We start from the raw sequence: 22,307 nt of genomic DNA on the forward strand, positions 1-22,307 counted from the left end.
TATTCTGGTGATGTGATCGTTTTGACAAATAGAAATGATCTTCTGTCCATCATAATGTCACGTGTCCCGGCACCGTATCTGTGAGCTATTGGCTAGAGGGGGGGGTTAGTGGGGAGGGGGGGGGGGGGGGGGGGTTAGAGTGTGGAGGGGTTAGAGTTATTGGCTAGAGTGTGGAGGGGTTAGTGGGGAGGGGGGGTTAGAGTTATTGGCTAGAGCGCACGGGCCAAGATCAGTGAACCCATTCGCTAGATAACATTTTAGAGGGGGTTAGAGTGTGCGGGGGGGGTTAGAGTGGAGTTAGTGTGTGCGGGGGGGGGTTAGAGTGTGAGGGGGGGTTAGAGTGCCTGTCGTACCGGGTTTCCACAGTGAACTTGTTGGCCTTGTTGGTGATGCCGCTGTCCAAGCCCGGTCCATGTGCACGTACACGCCCCGGGTCACAACCCTCCGTCACTGCCACACGGAACGGACTGTTGGGAACTGGAGACTCATCGTACGCCACCTTTACACTGTGGGGACCTGGACAGAACAGAGTTATATAGATCACCTTTACACTGTGGGGACCCGGACAGAACAGAGTTATATAGACCACCTTTACACTGTGGGGACCCGGACAGAACAGAGTTATATAGACCACCTTTACACTGTGGGGACCCGGACAGAACAGAGTTATATAGACCACCTTTACACTGGGGGACCTGGACAGAACAGAGTTATATAGACCACCTTTACACTGTGGGGACCCGGACAGAACAGAGTTATATAGACCACCTTTACACTGTGGGGGGGAGACCTGGACATTAAACATACACTACCGTTCAAAAGACTGGGGTCAATTAGAAATGTCCTTATTTTTGAAAGAAAAGCATGTGCTTTTGTCCATTAAAATAACATCAAATTGATCAGAAACACAGTGTAGACATCGTTAATGTTGTAAATGACTATTGTAGCTGGAAACGGCTGATTTTAATGGAATATCTACATAGGCTTAGAGGCCCATTATCAGCAACCATCACTCCTGTGTTCCAATGGCACGTTGTGTTAGCTAATCCAAGTTTATCACTTTAAAATGGCTAATTGATCATTAGAAAACCATTTTGCAATTATGTTAGCACAGCTGAAAACTGTTGTCCCTGATTAAAAGAAGCAATACAACTGTCCTTTAGACTAGTTGAGTATCTGGAGCATCAGCATTTGTGGGTTTGATTACAGTCTCAAAATGGCCAGAAACAAATAACTTTCTTCTGAAACTTGTTAGTTGTGTACATGATCACTCATTCTGGACAACACACACATCATGGTGTCTGGATACAGAGCGTGGACAGTATGTATATATCATGGTCACTACCCCTAGTGGCCAGCAGATGGCCCCAACTCACCCTCTTCGTAGGGCGTGTACTCTACGTTGTAGGTTCCGTCACGGCGGTCTGTGATGACAGCGTCGGTAACGGCTCCAGATGGGTTCTGGATCACCGTCTTGATGTGGTTCCCTCCCGTCTGGTTCAGAGCTCTGGCGTCTACCGTGAAGTCTGTGGTCGCCTCGCGGAACACGCCTAGAACACAGAACACAGGCTATGAACAAAGTCTATAACAAAGAACACACCTAGAAAGGTCATTATATCAAATTAAAACTATAACGAAAACTATTCATGAAAAAAAAAAAATATTTAGTAAACTGAAATAATAAAAACCCATTTGAAAAACTAAAACCATTATCTTTGAATCCAAAACTAACTGAAATAACCATCATGAATTGTTTTTAGTTTTAGTTTTTTTCCCCTCCTAAACTTTTGGCAAAAATCTAATGGCCAATGCTTATTTTTGTTCTTTATGGGGTTTTCAAGCTTCTAAATCTGGCAGGTAAATGCTTCCAGGAGACAGTGATGAGCTTAAGCATCCACCATCACTAGCTAACAGGGAAGAAATCCACCAGGGAGCGAGCCTAGCCAAAGGGCGCCATACTTTCTGTCCCAAACTCTAAAACTAAATAATATATTTTTTAAATGAAAGAAATATTTGTATAAAAAACTAATATATCAGGTCTGAATATAAACTAAACTTCAAATAAAAATGAAATAAAATGTATATAAAAACACAAAACTATAACAACCTTGACGCCTAGAACAAAGAACGGACTCTGACCTTTGCCCTCCACTCCCGGTCCGAACACGCGGATTCCACTGGCGTCGACGGCCGGCTCCACCGTGAGACGGGCGGGGAAGTTTGGTACATCCTGCCCACCGTAGCGGATAGTGAGGGTGTAGGAGCCGGGGTACAGGGGGATGTAGGTGATGGTGTAGGTTCCGTCTCCGTTATCCTGGATGTGGACCTCCGCCTCTGTCCCGCTGTCACTGATAATCTCTATGGTCAGCTCAGCTGGACCCGCGTTGGTACAGTCCACCACAAACTCCCCAGTCTCTCCCACCTTGGCCCGCTCCAACCCTGGGCCAGAACACTTCACCTGACAGAGGGAGGGCCGGGAAGTATTTAATTGTACTGTGAACACTATGCTGTATCCTGTGCATGACAAATAAACTTTGATTTTTATAATAAAAAGGTCTAGTCAAAGATCAAGCTATTTGAACTATTGTTAGAGGTCATGTTAACCTTGGTGGCGTCGGTGGGGGGGTAGGCGGTGGGTTTGAAAGGGGATCCTGGGATGGGAGCACTGTCATAGGTCAGCTCCACCTGATATGGCCCCGCCTCTCGAGGGATAAACTTCACCTGACTGGTCTCTGGTTTAAGCCCCGCTTCCACCTTAGATTAACATTGTATAGCACATTTTATAAATAGTTTGAGCCCAAAGTGTTGAACAATGAACATAGAATTAGGATAAATAACTGTTTAAACAGAGCAAAAATCAATCAATTAAGCTCAGTACCTTGCAGGTGACAGGTTTCCCAGAGGGCCCTGTAACCTTAGCTCCCACCTTCCCCTGACCTCCTGCTCCCTTGGACTTCACGGTCACTTCCTGGTCCTTACCCACCGTTATCTCTACAGAGAGAGAAAGAGAGAATGCTTAGACACTATTAAAACTTGAACGCAGTGACTAAGTCGCTCAAAAATCTAATGGCGTACAGAGGCCCATTATCAGTAACCATCACTCCTGTGTTTCAATGGCGTGTTATGTTAGCTAATCCAAGTTAATTGATTTAAAAGGCTAATTGATCATTAGAAAACCCTTTTGCAATTATGTTAGCACAGCTGAAAACTGTTGTTCTGATTAAAGAAGCAATAAAACTGGCCTTCTTTAGACTAGTTGAGTATCTGGAGCATCAGCATTTGTGGGTTTGATTAGTCTCAAAATGTCCAGAAACAAATAACGTTTCTGAAACTCGTTGGATTAGCTAACACAACGTGCCATTGGAACACAGGAGTGATGGTTGCTGATAATGGGCCTCTAAGCCTATGTAGATATTCCATTCAAAAATCAGCCGTTTCCACCTACAATAGTTATTTACAACATTAACAATGTCTACACTGTATTTCTGATCAATTTGATGTTATTTTAATGGACCAAAAAAATCAAATGCTTTTCTTTCAACAAAGACACTTCTTAGTGACCCCAAACTTTTGAACGGTAGTGTATATATATATACACACACACTCTCTCTCTATACTACAGCACTATATCTCTATCTATACTATATCACTACAGATCCGTTATCACCATCTATACTATATACTGTAGTGGTTCTTGTACATACTGTCTCCCAGTCCATCAACTTGTATCTTGCTGAGGTCGAGGCTCGGAGCCACAGGGATGGAGAAGGGGCTCTTGGGAATAGAATCTCCTCCGTAGGTGACGGCCACTCCCAGAGGCCCCTGCTGGACGGGGGTGTACTTGACCGTGTGGGTGTTGTCATGGTTGTTAATGATCTCAACGTCCTTAACGGCCTCTCCTTTAGCCGGGCCGGAGAACACAGCGTCCAGCTTGGCTTTACCTGCAGCCTTGGTGTTTACTGTGAAGTGGGTTGGCTTGGTCAACTCCACACCTGGAGGGAGGAAACCAACAAAGATTCATTACTGGTAGCGTGTATGTGAAGGCTAACTAACTTCCTGTCTTTCATCACTTTTAAAAACAGCCTCAACTTTTCATTTAAAACAGTGTGTGCGCGCGCACGCTCGTGAGAGAGTGCGTTTTAAGCATGTGTGAGAGAGAGTGAGAGTGCGTTTTAAGCATGTGTGTGTCTCACCACTGCGGTTCAGCCCAGGTCCCTCAGCCTTGACCTTGCTGGCGTCATGTGACGGGTCAACTTTGATCCTGATGGGCGTCATGGGGATGGTCTGGAAGACAGAGAGGAAGTAGTTAACACACACACACACACACACACACACACACACACCCCCCCCCAACCTGGTCAGCACCATGATGGGTTAGCCACACTACTGTATATATACACACTCTACCCACCTGGTCAGAGAACAGCACCATGATGGGTTAGCCACACTACTGTATATATACACTCTACCCACCTGGTCAGCGAACAGCACCATGATGGTGTAGCTACCAGCGCCTGGCGGTGTGTATTTAACGGTGAACGTGTCGTTGTCGTTCCTGATGATGTCGAAGTCGATGTCTGCCTCCGCTGGTCCCACCACACCTGGAGAGCACTTTATACCGATACTGATGTCACCTGGGGGCCACACACACACACACACTTTATACCTATACTCATGTCACCTGGGGGCCACACACACACACTTTATACCTATACTGATGTCACCTGGGGGCCACACACACACACACTTTATACCTATACTGATGTCACCTGGGGGGCACACACACACTTTATACCTATACTGATGTCACCTGGGGGGCACACCCACACACACCAGCTGTACAATGACATGGCAAAGATACCAGTGGGATCGCACCGGAAGACAGTGGGGTGATTCCACGCCAGCGTATGACAGCAGGGCGATTTAGCAATTCTGGCAATTCTCACATAGGAACTTCATTCTGAGGAATAATGTTTGACTTGCTTTTTATAGTGCATTCAGAAAGTATTCAGACTTCATCCAGATAAATTTTTGTTATGTTACAGCCTTTTTCTAAAATGGATTAAATACTTTCTCAACCTACACTCAATACCCCATAATGACTTCACAATACCCCCATAATGACTTCACAATACCCCCATAATGACTTCACAATACCCCCATAATGACTTCACAATACCCCCATAATGACAAAGCTAAAGTAGGTTTTTAGAATGTTCTGCTAAAAATAAAACAAATATCCCATTTACATAAGTATTCAGACCCTTTACTGAGTACTTTGTTGAAGCACCTTTGGCAGCAATTACAGCCTCGAGTATGACTCTACAAGCTTGGCAACCTGTATTTGGGGAGTTTCTCCCATTCTTCACTGCAGATCCTCTCAAGATCTGTCAGGTTGGATGGGGAGCGTCGCTGCACAGCTATTTTCAGGTCTCTCCAGAGATGTTAGATCAGGTTCAAGTCCGGGCTCTGGCTGGGCCACTCAAGGACATTGAGACCTGTCCCAAAGCCACTCCTGCGTTGTCTTGGCTGTGTGTTTAGGGTCGTTGTCCTGTTGGAAGGTGAACCATCGCTCTAGTCGGAGGTCCTGAGCAGGTTTTCATCAAGGATCTCGCCGTTCTTTGCTCCATTCATCTTTCCCTCTATCATGACTAGTCTCCCAGTCCCAGCCGCTGAAAAAAAACATCCCCACAGCATGAAGCTGCCACCACCATGCTTCCCCGTAGGGATGGTGCCAGGTTTCCTCCGGATGTGACGCTTGGCATTCAGGCAAAATAATTCAATCTTAGTTTCATCAGACCAGAGAATCTTGTTTCTCATGGTCTGAGAGTCCTTTAGGTACTTTCTGGCAAACACCAAGCAGGCTGTCATGTGCCTTTTACTGAGGAGTGGCTTCCATCTGGCCACTCTACCATAAAGGCCTGATTGGTGGAGTGCTGCAGAGATGGTTGCCCTTCTGGAAGCTTCTCCCATCTCTAGAGGAACTCTGGAGCTGTCAGAGTGACCATCGGGTTCTTGGTCACCTCCCTGACCAAGGCCCTTCTCCCCCGATTGCCCAGGTCTAGTAACAGTCATGTTTCCAAATGATGGAGGTCACTGTGTTCTTGGGGACCTTCAAGGTTGCAGAAATGTGTTGGTACCCTTCCACAGATCTGTGCCTCGACACAATCCTGTCTCAGAGCTCTATGGACAATTCCTTCGACCACATGGCTTGGTTTTTACTCTGACATGCACTGTCAACTGTGGGACCTTATATATAGACAGGTGTGTGCCTTTCCAAATCATGTCCAATCAATTGAATTTACCACAGGTGGACTCCAATCAAGTTGTAGAAACATCAAGGATGATCAATGGAAACAGGATGAACCTGAGCTCAATTTCAAGTCTCATAGCAAAGGGTCTGAATATTTATGTAAATAAGGTATTTCAGATTTTAAAAAAATAAATACATTTGTTAACATTTCTAAAGACCTGTTTTCGCATTGACATTATGAGGTATTGTCTGTTGATGAGGAAAATAAATAATTTAATCCATTTTAGAATAAGGCTGTAACGTAACTAAATGTTGAAAGAGGGAAGGGGTCCACAGCTGTCATCCAGACAAAGGGTGGCTACTTTAACAAATTAAAAAACACTTTTTTGGTTACTACATGACTCCACGTTTTATTCTATGGTTTTGATGTCTTCACTATTATTCTACAATGTAGAAAATTGTAAAATAAATTAAGAAAAATACTTGAATGAGTAGGTGTCCAAACTTTTTAGTGGTACTGTATGTGTTCTTTTTGTCCAGGTGGGAGAGGGCAGTGTGGAGTACAATAGAGATTGTGTCATCTGTGGATCTGTTGGGTCAGTATGAGAATTGGAGTGGGTCCAGGATAATGGTGTTGATGTGAGCCATGACCAGCCTTTCAAAGCACTTCACGGCTACAGAGTAGAGCGCTACGGGTCGGTAGTCATTTAGACAGGTTGCCTTGGCGTTCTTGGGCACAGGGACTGTGTTGGTATTACAGACTGGGTCAGGGAGAGGTTGAAAATGTCAGCACATGCTCTGAGCACCACTCTGAGTAGTACAGGGAGCTTCCACGTCAGACACGATACGAGTTTATTCCTTTTAAATCCATGAGGAGTGAAAAGGTGAGAGACTTGGGGAAGAAGGGACTCAGAACGAGGCTGGTGTAGTGTAAAGGTCTTACCTTGTCCCGCCTCAGCACAGTCCACATTGAAGAATGTTGGTTCAAAAGCCTTCAGCCCTGTTTTAGCCACACCAGGACCTGACACCTTAACCTTGTTAGGGTGGCAGCCTGCCCCGATCGTCATCTACACACACACACACACACACACACACACACACACACGAGAAAACAGTCAGGAAGAGTGTGTCGGGGTTGTAGAGGTAAGTGTGTACGTGAAGCTCAAGTCCCCATTCAGCGTTTCTTCTGTATGGGTGCTCACCCTGAAGGGACTGTCCGGTATGTTGACTCCGCCCCAGGACGCCATGACGGTGTGTTTGAGGGGTTTCTTGGGGGTGTAACTGCAGGTGTACGTTCCATTACCGTTATTCTTCACCTGGACATCTACTGGGGTACCCTCACCATCCTAGAGAGAGAATGAGACAGACACAGAGAGAGACATGCTCAACATGAGTTCCTGATATATTTCATATGTTTGTTTTTAGAATGAGAAACTCTAATCGAAAAAGATTCAGACAAGTGATGAACTCTATTCATTCAGAATAGGAAAAAAAGTAACTTTGCACCTCAAGTTAAGAAGTTTTGACTCTAGCTAGCTGCTAGACAACAAAGACCTAGCCAGCAGGCTAACAAGCTAGCCAGAAGAAATTAGCTAGAACAAACCTAGCAAAGGCGGTTAATACAACTACATCAAACGACCAAACTGAGTGAGTAAACCAGAAAGGAGCACGGACTCTAACTTTAAACATATGTTTTTTTGTGTGTAAAGATTTGTCACTTTTTGCTGGTTTTTGAACTAAATTAGCGCTAGCTAGCAACAGCAGCAGACAAACCGGTTGCTATGGCAACGGGGCAGCAGAGTCCACAGGCACCATGTCCCCACTCCTCCTCAGCTCAGAATCCATTCTTTACCCTCCAGAGGACCAAAATGACAACGAGGAAAGCTTTTAAATAGAAACTACTAAAGGGGAGGCCAGAAACCCTTTCCGCAGACCTCTACAATAACGGTGACGTGAGTAATCTCATCTTCCTCACTGACCAGCCAAATGCATGGCGCTCAGCGGTCTGCTCTCACTACCCATCCATCTCATCTTCCTCACTGACCAGCCAAATGCATGGCGCTCAGCAGTCTGCTCTCACTACCCATCCATCTCATCTTCCTCACTGACCAGCCAAATGCATGGCGCTCAGCAGTCTGCTCTCACTACCCATCCATAAAGACAGAGAGAATCTGTAACGGGTGGAAGCTGAAAGTCAGACACAGACGACCCAGACAGCACCATGATAACAATCAACCTCTACAAGACTGGGACTGTCACGGTGCCAGGTACCATCAGACTGGGACTGTCACGGTGCCAGGTAACAGGCTGGGACTGTCACGGCGCCAGGTAACATCAGGCTGTTTGAAACAGACTTCCAGACCATTAAGGAGAAAGCGGAGAGAGGACACCACCAGTGACATGCCCTCCCACAAGACAAACTCCCCCAGCACCTCCCTCACCCCTACTATCCCCACCCAAAAAGGCCCATCCAGCACCTCCCTCACCCCTACTATCCCCACCCAAAAAGGCCCATCCAGCACCTCCCTCACCCCTACTATCCCCACCCAAAAAGGCCCATCCAGCACCTCCCTCACCCCTACTATCCCCACCCAAAAAGGCACATCCAGCACCACCCTCACCCCTACTATCCCCACCCAAAAAGGCACACCCACCAGCCCCCCACTCTACCCCCTCCAGTCCATAACAGACCAGCCCCCCCCCAGCTCCAACACCCACCAGCCCCCAGCCCCATAGAGCCTCAAGACAGCACTCAGAAAATCTGGCCCAACCAAATCATCACAGAATAAATCAAATAAATCTCCTATTGGAAAGACACCACAAAAAAAATCTAAGTAAACTTCAATGCTATTTGGCTCTAAACAGACAGTACATTGTGGCAGACCATCTGACCACTGTGACTGGTAGAAAACACTGACTAGGTACAGACCCAGAGAGGACAGTCTGGCTGCCCAGAGAGGACAGTCTGGCTGCCCAGAGAGGACAGTCTGGCTGCCCAGAGAGGACAGGCTGGCTGCCCAGAGAGGACAGGCTGTGCTCACTCTGCTCCAGGGGAGAGGTAGAGACAGAGCTGCATTTCCTATTACACTGTGACAAATACTCAGACCTAAGAGAATATTTCTTTCCCAAAATTATAATTCAATACAAATAATTTGAAACTATAAAATAAATAAAAAAATCTAATATTTATTGGGTGAAAAGCCACAACCTGAGGGACAGCCAGTTACGTGTCCTCCTGCCACAACCAGAGGGACAGCCAGTTACGTGTCCTCCTGCCACAACCAGAGGGACAGCCAGATACGTGTCCTCCTGCCACAACCAGAGGGACAGCCAGATACGTGTCCTCCTGCCACAACCAGAGGGACAGCCAGATACGTGTCCTCCTGCCACAACCAGAGGGACAGCCAGATACGTGTCCTCCTGCCACAACCAGAGGGACAGCCAGATACGTGTCCTCCTGCCACAACCTGAGGGACAGCCAGATACGTGTCCTCCTGCCACAACCTGAGGGACAGCCAGTGAAAAGTGCAATGTAATGTGGATAATATTTCCCACGTTGTGTAGTTTTGTCTTTCATACCAGGTGTCTTCTCAGTCAGGTTGAGACTGGTCTTCTACCATTGCTGTAGTGTATTCTTGTTCTCATTAATATTGTTAATGGTAATCCCATGTCCCAATACTACTATTATTGCTGTTGGTTACATACATACGCAAGTAAGTAATAATGATCTTGTCGAGAAAGAGAGACCCGTAGTATCATTGTTAAACACGCTGTACCTCATTCATCAATTGGTTTGGCCTGTCCTTCAGAGAACACAATGACACACCTCACATGTAGATTACCGTGCACCTCACACGTACAGCTATGTACGTTAAATCACCCACAGTGTGTTATCTACATTTACATTTTAGTCATTTTGCAGACGTTCTTATCCAGAGCGACTTACAGTAGTGAATGCATACATTTCATACATTTTGTCCCCCGTACTGGTCCCCCGTGGGAATCGAACCCACAACCCTGGCGTTGCAAACACCATGCTCTACCAACTGAGCCACACTATATCCACACGTACCTGTGCCAGGATCTTGAGGGCAGCATTCCCTCCCTGCTTGGCATCGACGGTGAACTCAGTGGGTTTCCCCACAGCAAGACCACTGCTCTGTAGTCCTGGACCATACGCCTTCACCTGTACACAGCAAAGCGAGCACATCAAAACACAGGTTAGCAACTGGAGGGTTGTCGGTTCAAAACCCAGGTTAGACAGAATCTGGTAGGATGAGAGCCACTGAAGGGTTAACTACCCCTGGGGAGCTACAGCGGGGCCCACCACATGTTTCAACCTTTAAGATAATAAAGTCCTCTTCATAGTCTAACACACACACCAGTCCCCAAGTCCAGAACAGACTATGGGAGGCGCACAGTACTACATAGAACTCTATTCCACATCAGTAACTGATGAAAGCAGTAGAATCAGATTTTAAAAAACAGATACAAAAATTAAAATAAAAACATCATATGGAACAGCGGGGACTGTGAAGCAACAAACAGGCACACACAATAACATAAGAACTGTACACACAGATTTAGTACTGTAGATATGTGGTAGTGGTGGAGTAGGGGTCTGAGGGCACACAGTCAGTTGTGGAATCTGTGAATGTATTGTAATGTTTTTAAAATTGTACAAACTGCCTTAATTTTGTGGGACCCCAGGAAGAGTAGCTGCTGCCTCGGCAGGAACTAATGGGGATCCGTAATATACCCCAGGAAGAGTAGCTGCTGCCTTGGCAGGAACTAATGGGATCCATAATAAACCCCAGGAAGAGTAGCTGCTGCCTTGGCAGGAACTAATGGGATCCATAATAGACCCCAGGAAGAGTAGCTGCTGCCTTGTCAGGAACTAATGGGGATCCATAATAAGTACTAATACCTTATTAGTAGTCCTTGTTTAGAGCAGCAGTGCTTTAACATACCTTATCAGGGTAGTAGTCCTTGTTTAGAGCAGCAGTGATTTCAGCCATGAAGGGAGAGTGCTGGATGTCCTCGTTGTTACAGAGCACATGCACCGCATATTCTCCTGCTTCCATTGGCCAGTACCGCACGTCACATGACCCGTCGCCCTTATCGTCACACTCGATCTTCGCCTGGGACGGACCCTCCACCGAGAAACCTGGACACACACACACCTTCTGATGAGGACACGCAGGGTCTGTGTGTGTGTGTGGAGGGGACGCGTTTACCTATTCTAGTGGGGACCAGAAGTCCCCACAAGAATAGTAAACTTACAAAAATTTGACCAACTGGGGACATTTTGTTCGTCCCCACAAGGTCAAATCCTATTTCTAGGGGGTTTAGGGTTAAGGTTAGAATTACGTTAATGGTTAGGAGCTAGAGGTGGGCCGATTTTAAGTTTTCATAGGAAATCGGTAGTAGCAATTTGGGCCTCCTGGCGAATTAATTTGCCAGAATTGTACATAATTATGACATAACATTGAAGGTTGTGCAATGTAACAGGAATATTTAGACTTAGGGATGCCACCCGTTAGATAAAATACGGAACGGTTCCATATTTCACTGAAAGAATAAACGTTTTGTTTTCGAAATGATAGTTTCCGGATTTGACTTTATTTTTTGTATTTTTTTTTTTTACACCTTTATTTAACCAGGCAAGTCAGTTAAGAACAAATTCTTATTTTCAATGACGGCCTACCGGGGAACGGTGGGTTAACTGCCTTGTTCAGGGGCAGAACGACAGATTTTTACCTTGTCAGCTCAGGGATTCAATCTTGCAACCTTCCAGTTACTAGTCCAACGCTCTAACCACTAGGCTACCTGCCGCCCCATTAATGACCAAAGGCTCGTATTTGTGTTTATTATAATTAAGTGTATGATTTGATATAGCAGTCTGACTGAGCGGTGGTAGGCAGCAGCAGGCTCATAAGCATTCATTCAAACTTTACTGTGTTTGCCAGCAGCTCTTAGCAATGCTTGACCCACAGCGCTGTTTATGACTTCAAGCCCATCAACTCCCGAGATTAGTATTGCCAGCCTAATGTGCCTATTAGAAGATCCAATAGTCAAAGGTATATGAAATACAAATGGTATAGAGAGAGAAATAGTTGACGCGTCAATTCCTATAATAACTACAACCTAAAACTTCTTAACTGGGAATATTGAGCCACCAGCTTTCATATGTTCTCATGTTCTGAGCAAGGAACTTAAAACAGTAGCTTTTTTTTTTTTACATGGCACATATTGCACTTTAACTTTCTTCTCCAACACTGTTTTTGCATTATTTATTATATTATGTTAAAATAAAATGTTCATTTCAGTATTGTTGTAATTGTCATCGTTACAAATATTTTTTTTTATTAAAATAAATATCGGCATCGGCTTTTTTTGGTCCGCCAACAATCGGTATCAAATAATAAATCAGTCGACCTCTATTAGGAGATAAGTTTCATTTTAGGCGCTAGGGTAAGAGTAGGGGTTAGGGAAAATAGGATTTTGAATGGGACTGAATTGTGTCCCCACAGAGTTAGCCGTACAAGACTGTGTGTGTACTTACCCAGTGTTCCCACATTCTCTCCGACAGCTTCGACCACGAAGTCAGCAGATTTACCCACAATGCCGCTCTCCAGGCCGGGCCCCCATGCTCGCACCTTCTGTGGCCCCGCCTCCAAACCAATCTTCACCTCCAACGGGCTGCAACAGGAAGTAACAACGTTACACCAGGCTCTCTCTTCACGACTATTGATTGTTGTTGACACAAATAAACATGTTGCAAAGAGGATCACAGTTATTTACAAGAGTCTTCTTGTAATGACTGCGTTACGGTCCTTTTCCCCTACTAGACTTAGTTGAATGCACTAACTAGATGTCACTCTGGTTAACAGTGTAAATGTACCTGCGGGGGATGTGCTGTCCTCCCCAGGTGATGGTTATACTGTATGTTCCAGGGGTGGTGGGGTAGTACTCAAACCCAAACACTCCGTCTCCTAGATCCTTCCTCTTACAGGGCTCCTCCAGACCCTCTGCACACACACAGGGGCAGTTTGGGTCATTAAGAAACAGAGTAGCAATTGGTTGATGTAGTTTCTAGAACAGAGTGGATACTGGGTAGTGTAGTCTATAAAATCAGAGGCTGCTTGGGGGGGGGTAGTCTATAAAACAAAGAGTTGTTGGACTGTTTTTATCTCCCATAATGCACCACTTTGAAAGGCAGTGTCCAACGATGGTCACCGACTAGAGAAAATTGATCCGACCATTGAGTCACATATCGTGGTGTATGTCTATATCGTGGTGTGTGTGTGTGTGTGTGTGTGTGTGTGTGTGTATGTGTGTGTTAGAGGTTACATATATACAGTAGCAGTCAAAAGTTGACACCTACTCATTCCAGGGTTTCTTTATTTTTTTCTATATTGTAGAATAACAGTGAAGGCATGAAAACTATGAAATAACACATTTGGAATCATGTACTAACCAAAAAAAGTGTTGTTTTAGTTTATTTTAAGTTTTCAGATTCTGTAGCCTCCCTTTGCCTTGATGACAGCTTTGCATTCTCTCAACCAGCATCATGAGGTAGTCACCTGGAATGCATTTCAATTAACAGGTGGTCTTGGTAAAAGTGAATGTGGAATTTATTTTCTTCTTAATGCATTTGAGCCAATCAGTTGTGTTGTGACAAGGTAGGGTTGGGATAGAAGATAGCCCTATTTGGTAAAAGACCAAGTCCATATTATGGCAAGAACAACTCAAATAAGCAAAGAGAAGCGACTTTCCATCATTACTTTAAGACATGAAGGTCAGTCAATACGGAACATTTCAAGAACTTTGAAAAAGTTTCTTCAAGTGCAGTCACAAAATCCATCAAGCGCTATGATGAAACTGGCTCTCATGAGGACCGCCACAGGAAAGGAATACAGAGGATAAGTTCATTAGAGTTAACTGCACCTCAAACTGCAGCCCAAATAAATGCTTTAGAGTTCAAGTAACAGACATCAACAGCAACTGTTCAGAGGAGACTGCTGCAATTCAACCATGAAGGCCTGATTCATGCAAAGAAACCACTACTAAAGGACACCAATAAGAACTTGCTTGAGCCAAGAAACACAAGCAATGAACAGACCGGTGGAAATCTGTCCTGATTAGTCCAAATTGGAGATTTTTGGCTCCAACCGACATGTCTTTGAGACGCAGAGTAGCTGAACAGATGATCTCTGCATGTGTGGTTCCCACCGTGAAGCATGGAGGAGGAGGAGGTGTGATTCATTTAGAATTCAAGGCTCACTTAACCAGCATGGCTACCACAGCATTCTGCAGCGATACGCCATCCCATCTGGTTTGGGCTTAGTCCCACTATTATTTGTTTTTCAACAGGACAATGACCCAACACATCTCCAGGCTGTGTAAGAGCTATTTGACCAAGAAGGAGAGTGATGGAGTGCTGCATCAGATGACCTGGCCTCCACAATCACCCAACCTCAACCCAATTGAGAGGGTTTGGGATGAGTTGGACTGCAGATTGAAGGAAAAGCAGCCAACAAGTGCTCAGCATATGTGGGAAATCCTTCAAGACTGTTGGAAAAACATTCCTCATGAAGCTGGTTGAGAGAATGCCAAGAGTGTTCAAAGCCGTCATCAAGGCAAAGGGTGGCTACTTTGAATAATCTCAAATATATTTATTTGTTTAACACTTTTTTGGTTAGTACATGAATGCCCTGAATGAGTAGGTGTCCAAACTTTTGACTGGTACTGTGCGTATATACAAACTCAGCAAAAAAAAGAAACATCCCTTTTTCAGGACCCTGTCTTTCAAAGATAATTCGTAAACATCCAAATAACTTCTCAGATCTTCATTGTAAAGGGTTTAAACACTGTTTCCCATGCTTGTTCCATGAACCATAAATAATTAATGAACATGCACCTGTGGAACGGTCGTTAAGACACTAACAGCTTACAGAAGGTAGGCAATTAAGGTCACAGTTAAGAAAACTTAGGACACCAAAGAGGCCTTTCTACTGACTCTGAAAACACCAAAAGAAAGATGCCCAGGGTCCCTGCTCATCTGCCTGAACATGCCTTAGGCATGCTGCAAGGAGGCACGAGGACTGCAGATGTGGCCAGGACTATAAATTGCAATGTCCGTACTATGAGACGCCTAAGACAGCGCTACAGGGAGACAGGACGGACAGCTGATCGTCCTCGCAGTGGCAGACCACGTGTAACAACACCTGCACAGGATCGGTACATCTGAACATCACACCTGCGGGACAGGTACAGGATGGCAACAACAACTGCCCGAGTTACACCAGGAACACAGAATCCCTCCATCAGTGCTCAGACTGTCCGCAATAGGCTGAGAGAGGCTGGACTGAGGGCTTGTAGGCCTGTTGTAAGGCAGGTCTTCACCAGACATCACCGGCAACAACGTCACCTATGGCACAAACCCACCATCGCTGGACCAGACAGGACTGGCAAAAGTGCTCTTCACTGACGAGTCACGGTTTTGTTTCACCAGGGGTGATGGTCGGATTCGCGTTTATCGTCGAAGGAATGAGCGTTACGCCGAGGCCTATACTCTGGAGCGGGATCGATTTGGAGGTGGAGGGTCCGTCATGGTCTGGGGCGGTGTGTCACAGCATCATCGGACTGAGCTTGTTGTCATTGCAGGCAATCTCAGCACTGTGCGTTACAGGGAAGACATCCTCCTCCCTCATTTGGTACCCTTCCTGCAGGCTCATCCTGACATGACCCTCCAGCATGACAATGCCACCAGCCATGCTGCTTGTTCTGTGCGTGATTTCCTGCAAGACAGGAATGTTAGTGTTCTGCCATGGCCAGCGAAGAGCCCAGATCTCAATCCCATTGAGCACGTCTGGGACCTGTTGGATCAGAGGGTGAGGGCTAGGGCCATTCCCCCCCCCCCCCAGAAATAGCCGGGAACTTGTAGGTGCCTTGGTGGAGTGGGGTAACATCTCACAGCAAGAACTGGCAAATCTGGTGCAGTCCATGAGGAGGAGATGCACTGCAGTACTTAATGCAGCTGGTGGCCACACCAGATACTGACTGTTACTTATGATTTTAACCCCCCCTTTGTTCAGGGACACATTCAATTTCTGTTAGTCACATGTCTGTGGCACTTGTTCAGTTTATGTCTCAGTTGTTGAATCTTATGTTCATACAAATATTTACACATGTTAATTTTTCTGAAAATAAACAGTTGACAGTGAAAGGACGTTTCTTTTTTTGATGAGAATATATATATTATTAATCGATGCTCGTTAATCGATGCTCGTTGGAATGGTTTATAAAACAGAGACTGCTGTGTAGTTGACTCACTGGGGCCCTTGATGGTGACTTTGAGTTCTCCAGTCCCAGCTCCTTTAGTGAAGACTCTGAAGTCAGCTGTCTCCTTCACTCTGAGGCCTTTAGGCTGGAGACCACGGCCCTTAGCCCGAACCAGGCTGGGGTTACAAGCTGGAGGGTTAGAGGTGAACAGTTTTAATGGATGACATTAACCCCCAGGGGAACTGCTAAATAAGGACCTGCTGAGTCACATGCGCGTGTGTGTGTGTGTGTGCATATATATATATATATATATATATATATATATATATATATATATATGACACTGGATCAGTCTGGGTTTGGAGGATTAGAGGGAGATGACACACCAGTCTATGAAAAAGGATGAGTCACATGGAATAGTACGAGACACACACCGAGTCTAGCACCCAAGAGAGATCCCAGGAAGTGACAGGACAGTAGAAGGAAGAAGCTGCTCCAGAGAAAGAAGAGATACCAACTCCCTCCATCCTTCCATGGAGAGAGAGAGAGAGAGAGAGAATGAAGCAGTTAGAATATAAAAAGATAAGAAGTGACTCAAACAGAATAACAGAACAAGAAACAGAACCAACGAAGCAGAAACTGAACGGACAAAGAGAACAGACCCAGAAAAAGAAGAAAAAGTCAGACACCTTAACAGCTTAATTTCCCCTCGGTCTGTCTCACCCTCTCCTATGTTAACAGTGAAGGGGCTCTTGCTGATCTGTCCTCCAGCGAAGGTAACATAGATGGTGTGGGCCCCCTCCAGGGTGGGTTTGTAGGTGCAGCGGTACGAACTGTTGCCCTTATCCTCTATCTGACACACCACCACATCCTTTTTACCCGCTGGGTCCATGATCACCACCTCTACCTCTCCCACACCAGCTCCTGGAGACAGGGAGAGCGTTTAGCATCATACCAATAAACCGCGTCCTTCGTCATTATTGGGACTGTGAAGCTCTCTTTTTGGCCCAATACTCCAAAAGGTTTAACAATGGAGTTAAAATGCAGACTGTCAGCTTTCATTTGATGCATATCGGGTGAACAGTTTAAAAATTACAGCACTTCTTGTACATAGTCCCCAATTTTAGGGTAGCAAAAGTATTGAGACAAATTCACTTTTAGTAATGTATTGTCTCATTTAATTGTATTTAACTAGGCAAGTCAGTTAAGAACAAATTCTTATTTACAATGACGGCCTAGGAACAGTGGGTTAACTGCCTTGTTTAGGGGCAGAAAAACAGATTTTTACTGTCAGCTTGGGGATTCGATCAAGCAACCTTTCGGTTACTAGTCCAACGCTCTAACCACTAGGCTATCTATATTTTGGAGTCATTTGTATTGTAAATTAGAATATATCAAAACACTTCTACATGAATGTGGATGCTACCAACATTATGGATGGTCCTGAATGAATCATGAGTGAGAAAGTTAAACGCACAAATATCATACCCCCAAGACATGCTAACCTCTCACCATTACAATAACAGGGGAGGTTAGCATTTTATATCATACCTCCAAGACATGCTAACCTCTCACCATTACAATAACAGGGGAGGTTAGCATTTTATATCATAACCCCAAGACATGCTAACCTCTCACCATTACAATAACAGGGGAGGTTAGCATTTTATATCATAACCCCAAGACATGCTAACCTCTCACCATTACAATAACAGGGGAGGTTAGCATTTTTGGGGGGGTATTTGTGTCTATAACTTTCTCACTCATAATTGATCATTCAGGATTATCCATTATCATGGTATCATCCACATTAATGTACAAGTGTTTAGAAAACATATTCTTATTTACAATAAAAAAGTGACAATACATTATTTACCATTCATTTGTATTGGGCAAAAAAATGATCTGAACCAGAACAAAAATACAGTCGTCCTTCCTAATACCTGAGAGGACGGAAACTACTCAGGGATGTAAGCAAGAGACCAACGGTGATTTTAAAATGGCTGTGAACAGAGAAAACAGTTGGTACCTGCGGTGTAGACGTCAAAGTATGTGGTCTTATTGGCGATGTTTCCGGCAGGTTCTAGTCCAGGTCCCTGGGCCGTAGCTTTACTGCTGTCTCCCTGAGCCATCCCCACATCCACCTCATAAGGAGACTTATTGATGTGAAGCCCCGCAAACAGGACCGTCACCTAGTAAAACACAGAGTTACCAAACGGCACCGTCACCTAGTAAAACACAGTTACCAAACGGCACCGTCACGTAGTAAAACAGAGTTACCAAACAGCACCGTCACCTGGTAATAATACAGTTACCAAACTGCACCGTCACCTAGTAAAACAGCGTTACCAAACGGCACCGTCACCTAGTCATAAAAACATGTCACCTAACAACATTACACAGAGCACCATCACCTAGGATTAAGTAAGGTTCATTTAGGGTAGAAATGAAGACTGAAGGTCAGGCTTACCTTGTGCATTCCAGTGACTTTTGGAATGTAGAAGACTGAGTAGGTACGATTCTTATCGTTGTTGGCTGTCACCTTGGCCTGACAGGAGGATAGAGAGAGACACCCACTAATTATCAAAATACTAGAAAAGAAACATTACATTTCACAGCCACCTAAAAGTAAGCAATTCCCAAACCTTCCATGAAAGCCATCACCTGGCTCTCAAGAGAAAACAGGCTGTGTGCACAATGCCTACAAAATGAGGTGGAAACTGAGCTGCACTTCCTAACCTCCTGCCAAAGGTATGACCGTAGAGAGACATATTTCCCTTAGATTACCTAGAAAGAATTCCAAAACAAATCCAATTTTGATAAACTCTACAGTGTGCCATCACAGCAGCAAGATTTGTAAATGTAAACATCCGTTTCCCATGCCAATGAAGCTGAGAGCGAGAGAGAGCGAGAAACTCTCCCAGCACCACCCTTACCCCTACTATCCCCACCCAAAAAGGCCCATCCAGCACCTCTTCCCACCATAGTGGAGGACACGCCCCAGGAGGAGAGAGACCCCCCTCAGTGCAGAGCAGGCTCAGGCCCTCCTCACCACCATGGCTGCCATGAGGGATGAGTTCACCAGACTGGAGGGGGGAGGTTGTCCTGCTCAGGGAGAGCAAACAGCAACCAGACATCCTCACCTTAGAGGAGCTCCTAACCAAGGTGCAGACAGCAGGACAGCAGCCTTGCAACACAGCTGGAAGAGGTTCAGCAAGAGAGAGACGGATTCAAGCGAGAGCTGGCTGATCTAACACAGGTGAGAGAGCTCCAAAAAGACAGGCTGAGCAGTAATAACAATCTGACCTCACTAAGAGAGGAGCTGCAGGAGAGAGAAAGAGAGCAGAGGACAGGCTGCAGGAGAGAGAAAGAGAGCAGAGGACAGGCTGCCCTCAACCAGCCAGGCTTCCGCACTGCCTGCTGCACCCCTCCTCCCCAGCCCTGCCTGCTGCACCCCTCCTCCCCAGCCCTGCCTGCTGCACCCCTCCAGTCCAGAAGAAACACTGGCTGACATCGTCCTGTTAATGGACTCAAATGGGAAGTTTGTTCAGGAGAAGAAACTTTTCCCTCAACACAAATTGAGAAAGGTGTGGTGCCCAACAACGCAGAGTGCCATGGAGCTGCTTGATAAGGCCATCTCGGGTCGCCAAGCCACATAATCATACACACAGGAAGCAACGACCTGCGTGCTCAGCAGGAGACTTCACTACGGGGAGGGATCGAAGGCCTCCGCAATCTTCCCCAACTCCATTTGGACTGTCCCTATGACCCAATGTTCACCTGGCCCACCCTTGATCTGGACTGTCTCTATGACCCAATGTACACCTGCCTCACCATCCCACCCTCCATCTGGACTGTCCCTATGACCCAATGTACACCTGGCCCACCATCCATCTGGACTGTCCCTATGACCCAATGTTCACCTGGCCCACCATCCCACCCTCGATCTGGACTGTCTCTATGACCATGTTCCCCTGTACAGAGAGACAGTCCCCATACTTGCCAAGACTCAAGGACGTTACTTTAAACCGCAGCCCGACCTCTCCACCCAGGAACAGCGGAACAATCTCCACCCCTCCGAGATCACCGAGACAACACCCCGGACCCCCCCCAGCCACGACCACAGCACCACCAACCTCAATGCCCACCACAGCACAGACAACACCCCGGACCAGCACCCTGGAACCCCCAGCACCACCAACATCAATGCCCACCACAGCCAGCACAGCACAGACCACCCCAGCCCAGCTTCAGAGCCACCCAGACGAGGCCTCCCACCCCCCTGCCCCCCCACCCCAGACCCCCACCTGGAGGAGCCACAGCCCAGCAGGCAGAGCTACGGACAGGCTGTGAGGAGCAACTGGCCCAGCCCCCACCAACCAAATGAGTGACATTAAACAAATGCTGAGTCTACTATGGTCACATGTGATAGGCTGAGGGTCATGGTAAGATGAGCACAACAACGCCACCCTCCTCACATTACATCCACCCAAGTGGCATGACACAAATGCCATCTTAAATGATAAACATATCACATTTACATAAGAGTTTACTTTAATTGAAAAAAACCTGTTTTAATAGTTATTGTTGGATTGTGAGTGTTTGTCTCATTTTGAAGGTAAAGATAACGTAAAAAGATATCATAAAAAAAAGTTGCATGTTGGAATTTACAAGGATTGAAGTCCTCTGCTTTTAGGCTAAAGAGCAGAAACCCAGACTTCCTGAAAGAAATGGATGATGTTGATATTGTAGTACTACAGGAAACATGGTGCAGAGGTGATGTTTCCACTGGCTGTCCACTAGGTTATAGAGAGATAATCCTACCATCCACTAAATTAACAGGACTCAGGACAGGGCAGAGACTCAGGGGGAATGCTAATATGGTATAAATCTGAACTAATTCATTCAATCGAATTGATCAAAACAGGAGAATTCTTTATGTGGTTAAAAATCAACAAGGAGGCTATCTTAACAGATAAAAATGTCTTCCTCTGTGCCACATACATTCCCCCCTCAGAGTCACCCTGCTTCAATGAAGAGAGTTTCTCCCTTCTAGAGGAGGAGATGAGTCACTTTCAGGCCCAAGGCAACGTACTGGTCTGTGGAGACCTGAATGGTAGAACAGCAGAAGAACTAGATACTATTAACAGTCATGGGGATAAACACCTACCAGGAAGCAACAACCTTTCCCTCCCCACATACCCCCACAGAAACAACTAGGACAAAGTGAAAAACAAAAAAAAATGGAGCACAGCTCGTGAAGCTCTGTGGAACACTGGGTCTGTATATAGTCAATGGTAGGCTGAGAGGGGACTCTTGGTAGGTACACCTACAGCTCTGTTACACGCTGGGTATGTACATAGTCAATGGTAGGCTGAGAGGGGACTCTTGGTAGGTACACCTACAGCTCATCCCTTGGCAACAGTACTGTAGACTACTTCCTCCCCGACCTAAACCCAGAGTCTCTCAGAGCTTTCACAGTCAGCCCACTAACACCTCTCTCAGACCACAGTGCATCTGAGAAGAGCAGAACCAAACCATGAAGCAACACGGCCCAGTAAATGACATGGTACTAAAACAGGCCTATAGATGGAGTGCAAACATCTACCAAAAAGCAATTAGTAGCCAAAAAAATACAATCTCTCCTGGACAACTTTTTAAACTTCACATTCTCCTACAGCAACAAAGGTGTAAATTTGGCCATTTGGAACATAAACTTTATATTTCACAAATTAGCCTCCTTGGCTAATCTAAAGAAGCATAAGAG

General features: G+C 45.7%; 1 protein-coding gene across 1 annotated transcript in view; it reads right to left on the minus strand.

Moving 5' to 3' along the window:
- flna (filamin A, alpha (actin binding protein 280)) overlaps nucleotides 1–22,307 on the minus strand; it is an 82,390-nt gene that overhangs the window by 22,733 nt on the left and 37,350 nt on the right. The window contains exons 7-24 of the mRNA XM_029724299.1: nucleotides 19,011–19,088; nucleotides 18,570–18,732; nucleotides 17,264–17,464; nucleotides 16,592–16,729; nucleotides 13,158–13,284; nucleotides 12,819–12,955; nucleotides 11,224–11,420; nucleotides 10,326–10,439; nucleotides 7,456–7,599; nucleotides 7,197–7,320; nucleotides 4,474–4,634; nucleotides 4,194–4,284; nucleotides 3,705–3,992; nucleotides 2,879–2,991; nucleotides 2,605–2,754; nucleotides 2,140–2,458; nucleotides 1,377–1,550; nucleotides 354–516 (exon numbers count right to left, since the gene is read on the minus strand). Of these exons, the coding sequence (XP_029580159.1) occupies nucleotides 354–516; nucleotides 1,377–1,550; nucleotides 2,140–2,458; nucleotides 2,605–2,754; nucleotides 2,879–2,991; nucleotides 3,705–3,992; nucleotides 4,194–4,284; nucleotides 4,474–4,634; nucleotides 7,197–7,320; nucleotides 7,456–7,599; nucleotides 10,326–10,439; nucleotides 11,224–11,420; nucleotides 12,819–12,955; nucleotides 13,158–13,284; nucleotides 16,592–16,729; nucleotides 17,264–17,464; nucleotides 18,570–18,732; nucleotides 19,011–19,088 (2,882 nt within the window). The remainder of the gene's footprint in view (nucleotides 1–353; nucleotides 517–1,376; nucleotides 1,551–2,139; nucleotides 2,459–2,604; nucleotides 2,755–2,878; nucleotides 2,992–3,704; nucleotides 3,993–4,193; nucleotides 4,285–4,473; nucleotides 4,635–7,196; nucleotides 7,321–7,455; nucleotides 7,600–10,325; nucleotides 10,440–11,223; nucleotides 11,421–12,818; nucleotides 12,956–13,157; nucleotides 13,285–16,591; nucleotides 16,730–17,263; nucleotides 17,465–18,569; nucleotides 18,733–19,010; nucleotides 19,089–22,307) is intronic.

The sequence above is a fragment of the Salmo trutta genome, chromosome 30, assembly GCF_901001165.1.
Source record: "Salmo trutta chromosome 30, fSalTru1.1, whole genome shotgun sequence".
Lineage (NCBI taxonomy): Eukaryota > Metazoa > Chordata > Actinopteri > Salmoniformes > Salmonidae > Salmo > Salmo trutta.